This window comes from Curcuma longa, chromosome 18, assembly GCF_044706935.1.
Source record: "Curcuma longa cultivar G26 ecotype Majalengka, Jawa Barat chromosome 18, ITB_CL_G26_1.1, whole genome shotgun sequence".
In the NCBI taxonomy this organism is placed as follows: Eukaryota; Viridiplantae; Streptophyta; class Magnoliopsida; order Zingiberales; family Zingiberaceae; genus Curcuma; species Curcuma longa.
Window position 1 is genome coordinate 1384335 of NC_133878.1, and position 6846 is coordinate 1391180.

Here is a 6846-nt window from a genome sequence, read left to right on the forward strand (position 1 = left end):
CAAATTAAGTGGGTTGAAACCCCAAAATTAGTCAAGCCATTTAGGTTAATGAGCTCGGAGTTAGAATTTGGTTAAATACATAAATCATTAAAGTCCAAATCATTAGGTTAGTAAATGTAAGATATGCGAAAATTTTAGTAGGATCAATTTTGAACCAAATTAAACCAACTTGATTTGGTTCGTGATGAAAGAGAGTTTTGGCAAAACGGAATAGATTAGAATTTTTGTCTTAAGAAGACGAAACGAACAAAATTGATTTGGGTCAAATCGGAGGTTGTTTGGTTAGTGAACCAAGCGAATCAATTATTAAAAGAAACCCTAAATTTTAAACCGGTTTAACCCAAACCCAATCCCGTTTAAAAAGTTACTGTTACTCCTAAAAAAAATTATTAATCATGATTTTGCAATTCTACTACTGCGACCCCGCCCCAGCCCCTTCGCGCGACCCAGCTTTCGCGCGACCGCGACGCCACCCACACCGCAACCACCCGCGAGGAAATCGCGATGACCTATGTTAAAAAGGGGGCGAGCGAGCGGAGGAGGGGGCAGAAGAAGGATCCTCCGCCGCATGCCGTGATCGCCCTTCGCCGCGACTGCCGCCACGTCTCCTCTGCCCGACTGCCGTCGCTCTGCAAGACCGCCACCACGTGAAGACCAAATGCCACCACCTTCCTTCCCTAGCCGTCGCCGCTCGCCTTGCTCAGCGTCGCCGCCGCCCTCTGCCCTAGTTGGCCGCGTGGAGAAAATCGCCAACGCCCAGCCACCGCCGACCGCGTCACAATTTCTGAACCTCGATTCGCAATTCAAGTTCCAAGCGGCCTTCTTCACTAGTCTCAGCCGTGAGCTAGCTCGATTAGGGCAACAGAGGTAAGCAAAAGGACAGTTGATTAGGTTTTGTTACTATGGTAGATTTTGATTTCTGTTTGGGTTTTGCTCTATTGGATGCCAAGAATGGGGATCGAATTTTGTTTTGGTCCTGTTCTGTGGCTGTTAAAAACCGATGGAGTTAAGGTTAAGGTTGATTTGTTGTGGAGTTAAGGTTTGATGTGGATGATCTGGGTTTCGCCTTGTTGGGTTTTGGATCTCTGTTGGTGATGGAGATCAAGTTAGTTATTGTTGGTTTTGAATTAATTTAATGGATCTGATTAGGTTAAAGATTAATTGGTTTAATACTTAGTCAATAATTGATTAATTGATTTTGGATGAGGTTTGATAGGGTTAATAGATTTAAATTGATTATGGTTTTTAATTGACATAGAGTTTATTTAATTAGGGTTTATGCCTAATTAACAAAGAGATTAATTTAATTAGATGAATAATTAGTGACTAAGTTATTAATTGATTTAAATTGGATTATTTATAATTTAGTTTATTAATTGATTTAATTAATGTAATTAAGTAATTAGTTTATTACAGATTTAATTTTAGTTAATTTGATTAACTAATTAATAGGTGATTAAGATATAATTAAAGAGGGATTAATTACATAGGTTAATTTGATTAGTCGTTGGATTAATAAATGATGAGTTGATTTGAATAGGGTTAACTTGAGTTAACGGGAGTTTAATTGAGTTAGATTAACCTTAGAATCAACTAGGATTTTCCTTGATGGAAATTAATATAATATTATACTTAGTAGTGTTGTATTTGTAAATTTTAGGACCTTGATTGATACGAAGAGATTCTTATTGCGATGATTCGTCAATCAGGTGGGTACTCCTGTGCTTGGTCAACATAGGTCTTCTTTTCGTAGCTATCCTGTTGCTATTCTTATTACATTTATGGCTTAATTCGTTGCTTGACACTTACCGTTGACCTTGATATATTCTGTTCATCATCAAAATAGTATCCTTAATTGTTGTTTATCTATGTTGGCTTATCATGATTGATGTTGTGCATATCTTGATGATTATCTGTTGAACTATGCATCATAGCATAATATGTTGTTGTTAACTCTCACTACCTGTGTGGGTGAGAGCATTATAGCACTGCCTATGTGGGTGCTACCAAGACTAGCTAGATAGCTCTCCTGAAGACTGCCCCTTCCCCTCGCGTGTAGTGGTATGTTGTTGGAACGGGTGATTCTTGCCGTGCATCCCAGTTCACTGCACAATGTGGGTGTCTGGGGATGTTCCACTCACATGTAGTGGTTTGTTATTGGAGGGTGTGCAATTGTCCTGTCGTGCACCCCAGTTCACTGCACTAGGTGGGTGACTGGGGGTGGCGAGTACAGACAGTGACCATGTATGCATTTGTTATTAGTTGTTTACTGTATTTATAGCTGATGCACTTATTGTTATATGATTATGCACTTGTTGTTATATGACTGTTGCATTTGTATGGCATGGCATACATGATTATCATATTGTATGTTGACCTTGCTCCTATAGTATCATGTTGAAACTGTATACCTTTTGATATTCATGCTTATATTCCTTTGATACCTTGTCATATTGTGCACTTTTATCTAGTATCTAGTGAGTATTATATACTCACTATTAGAATCGATGGAATCAAAATATCTCCACAATGACATGATATTGTCCACTTTGAGCCTAAGCCCTCATGGTTTTGTTCTTGGGCTCAACTCAAAAGGCATAATACTAATGGAGATATCTTCCATCCTTTTAAACCCATGATCTTGTATATGTCTTTTAGATGTGGGACTATGTTTGCACCCTTGCAACCCAATTATTCCCCCCCCCCCCTCAAACAAAGGACCACGGGCCCCCCTCAAACGGAAAGCCTTCGTTTGATGTCCGAATCCTCGACCCACTAGGACTTTCTGCCTCTCGGCCCACCCGACCTACTAGGACTTCTTGCCCTTCGGTCCACCCGACCTACTAGGAGCCCCGACTCATCCGACCTACTAGGACTTGCCTAGCCACAACTAGGACTTTCTACCTAGTCTGGTCCTCTTGATTTAGACACAGGAGCACTCACTTCTTTTGTTTGAGGTTCAACCCACATGGTTAGATCTGAATCATGGCTCTTTCAGCGGTTAGTCCAGTGAAGAGTGACCTTGCTTTGATACCACTTGTTAGAACCGATGGAATCAAAATATCTCCACAATGGCATGATACTGTCCACTTTGGGCCTAAGCCCTCATGGTTTTGTTCTTGGGCTCAACCCAAAAGGCCTCATACCAATGGAGATATCTTTCATCCTTTTAAACCCATGATCTTTTAAATGACTTTTAGATGTGGGACTATGTTTGCACCCTTGCAACCCAACACTCACCACCCAGAGCCTGGGATTTTCTGTCTCCTTAGGTAGTAGATAAGGATAACGAAGCTTGGAGTTCTGCCGGACTGCCCCCATCTCACAGCAGGAAGAAGATTTTGATTTTTGTGGTTTTACGTTGTATAGATTTGGATTTTGAGTTGTATCCATTATATGGAGTTTATCGTGGATGTTTTCGTTATGTTTCCACTGCATTGTTGTAGATTTTGGTATACATTGAGTTTTTATATAATCATGGTCAGTTTTTCGTTGTTGTAGTGGTATTTGTAGTAAATGATGAGTTGTATGTGTTGTTGTGGTCATGTAGGCCTTTATCCATGTAGTTTAGTAGTTAATTACATGTATTGTATTGTTGTTTCGGTCGTGTAGGTCTCTATGTTGATATGTACTCAGGAAAGTTGAATTGTTATAGGGGAGATGCTGCCGAAATTTTTCAGACGACCATCTCGGGGGCGTGATAATTTTATGGTATCAGAGCCAGTTCGGTTCTTTCAGAATTTATCATCGGATTTATCGTTGTTTCTTTTGGGTTGTTGTCGTATGTCAGTGTAACGCTCGAAAAATCTCAAAAATAATTTTAGAAATATTCTATGATTTTTCTAGAATTACTCTCAACCTCCTCCAGCGCTACGCCTTGATCCGCGCCAACGTCGAGGCCCTTCATATCATCCAGGTTGGTCTCACCCTCTCTGACGCCATCGGCAACCTCCCATGTAACCCCTACAACAATGGCACTTATGTGCGTTACGTGTGGGAATTTAATTTTCGGGACTTCGACGTCAGCCGCGACAGTTATGCTCCTTCCTCTATCGAGCTGCTCAAGGCTAGTGGCATCGACTTCCAAAAGAATCAAGTATGGGGCATCGACTCTTGCAAATTCGCAGCGCACTTGGCGACCTCCGGCCTACTTTCCTTTGGCAAATTTTCTCCTGTCTCTTGGGTTACCTTCCAAGGCGCCTATGACTTCGCATTCCTAGTGAAGATGTTGACATGCAACCGCAAGTTACCAAAGGCCGTCGAAGAGTTCTTGGACCTTGTTCGATTCTTCTTCGGCAAGAGGGTGTTCGATGTGAAACACCTTAGCAAGCATTGTCGTGGGCTTTATGGTGGATTGGAGCAGATAGCCTCTGTCGTCCAAGTTGAGCGAGCAGTACTGGGCTCTCCACATCAATCCGGCTCGGATAGCTTATTAATATGCCAAGTGTTCTACAAAATCGCTTCTCCTGTAAATTCATCACTCATCGACCGTCCAGAACACATGGGAGCACTCTTTGACCTCGAACTACAATAGTATAGTAATCGCTCCAATGGTGGTTTTTGCATTTTTTTTTTTTTGCAAATAAGAAATTTGCTTTTTTTTTTTTTGTGCAGATGAGAAATTTAGTATATTTTGATACCAACTTGAAAAAGAAATGTTTATGACTAAAAGCTCTTATTCGGATAAACATTTTGGGTTCTGCACTGAACAATCTAGAGTATGATTTATCACATGCAGTTAATAGTACTGGTTCGGCGTTAGCTTAATTAATTTGTCCACAAGATTGTCTATTGCGCCATCGTATTTTTTTGTATTTTAGTACAGATCTCGCATCAGATTAAGCAAAAAATTGTCAACATTCTTTAATTTGGACCATGATCATCATGTTGTTTTGCGTTGCCTTAAATCATTCGCTAGCTAGTGTGTTTTGGATCATACTCGATCGTTCAAATGTTGCATGTTACACCTGCAGGATTGATCTTTTGGAATTAAGGCTTGTAATTAATGTGCATAGCAATGGCATTGCTATGAGATGACATTGATGTTGGAATTCACTACAAAAATTAAAGGGATTAACGACTGACTATTTTCGTCGTTAATTGATCATTAATCTAGATTAACGACCGATTAACAATGGAAATTGTCCATCGTATTTTATTCAATCGCTAATGTCATTTTAGCGAAGTTATCCGTCGCTAATCCGTTGCTAATATTAGAGACGGAATTAAAAAAACAATTGCTATTCCGTCGGTATATTAGGGTTACGGTCGTCTTGCCGCAAAAAAATATCCGTGCCATAATTTAACGACGCATTTAGCGACTAGATTAACGATCGATTAGCGATGAAAATTGTCCATCGTGTTTTATTCAATCGCTGACGTCATTTTAGTGACGTTATCCGTCGCTAATCCGTTGCTAATGTTAGAGACGGAATTAAAAAACAATCGCTATTCCGTCGGTATATTAGGTTTACGATCGTCTTGCTGCAAAAAATATCTCCGTGTCATAATTTAACGACGCATTTAGCGATGAAACAAGATTCCATCGCTAAAATTAGCGACGGAATTAAAATAACTGTCATTAATTAGCGACAGAATATAATTATCCGTCGCTAATTAGCGACGGAATTAAACATCTATCGCTAATTCCCAATTAACGATGTATTTTTAATGTCCGTCGCTAATATTAGTGACCGAAATAAATTTCGTCGCTATTTCGTTGTATTCTTGTAGTGATTGTTACCTCGGGGCATACTGAGTTGGTTACGACGTAGCAGAGTTGCAGAAGAGAGCAAGGGTTCGAATCCTGGCGAAGCCAGGCAATATCCTCCTGCGTCATGACCAACTGCAGTTTCCCGATTTATCTCCTCACAAATGGTCGGGGAGTCGATCGTGTGGTGCCGCTAAGGTGGCGGATTCCAACTTTTTTGCCGAAGATGTAGGAATTGTTTTCGTTGATAATTTCATCTTCTTTTTTTTTCACTCTTCGTAACCTTATATATTATCTTTTTTTTTCTTTGGCTACATGAATTTGATTTAGTTAGTCTTTGGTTGTATGGGAACCATTTTCTTGATTTTTTTTAAAAAAAACTGATTTATGATATAAGACACTTAAGTATGTTGAAGGAAATTTAACTTTATTGACAATTAAAATAAAAAATTCTCCCTTTTTGTTTCTCATAGTAGTCTCTAGGGGTTTATAATTTATACCAAACGGTGATGAAATTGACGACGAATCCAAATTTATCGTCAAATACCCTAAAGTTATCACTCAGTCAGACCTCATCTCTTCGTTAAATTCTAATTTTAGTCAACTTTGCGATGAATACACGAATTCGTCATCATTTAGCAATAAATTCATGAATTTATCACCAAAATTGGCGACGAATCCAGGTTTCATCGCCATTTGGTGACGAATACCTGATTCGTTACCAAATTGGTGACGACTTCGTGAATTTGTCGCAATTTGACGACGAATTTAGCGATAAAAATTCGTTCATCCCAAATTGGCAATTAAATTATATTCGTCGCCAATGTTGTTGTAAATTGGTGATCAAATTAGGTTTTGTCACAAAATTTATCGCTAATTTACGATGAAAAATTTTCGTCACAAACTTTCGTTACTAATACCTTGTATTTTTAGTAGCGTTAAACCAAGTTAAAGAATTGAATCATATCAATTGCTTACTTTGTTACTCATTGGGACTTTTCCAACCTACACAAATATTAAGCTCAATCAACTAAAATGTTTTGATAATCTTTTGTGAAGTTTATCAAAACTATTAATGGCTCAAGCACTACCAGAACGGGATTTCCCGCGGTTTAAAAATCGTCTAGCGGCGGTAG

At 39.2% G+C, this 6846-nt stretch overlaps 1 protein-coding gene across 1 annotated transcript; it reads left to right on the plus strand.

Annotated features, from left to right (window-relative positions):
* Window positions 1-395: 395 nt before the first annotated feature.
* On the plus strand, window positions 396-4534 carry LOC141812323 (putative CCR4-associated factor 1 homolog 11). Its single transcript, XM_074700368.1, has 2 exons — window positions 396-477; window positions 3849-4534. Exons 1-2 carry the CDS (start codon window positions 396-398, stop codon window positions 4532-4534), a joined length of 768 nt encoding a protein of 255 aa, XP_074556469.1.
* Window positions 4535-6846: the final 2312 nt, after the last annotated feature.

Coding starts and splice junctions, on each gene's coding strand:
- LOC141812323 (XM_074700368.1), top strand. CDS start 396: ATGATTTTGCAATTCTACTACTGCGACCCCGCCCCAGCCCCTTCGCGC. Junction 478..3,848: donor GCGACCGCGACGCCACCCAC/ACCGCAACCACC, acceptor ATTTTTCTAGAA/TTACTCTCAACCTCCTCCAG.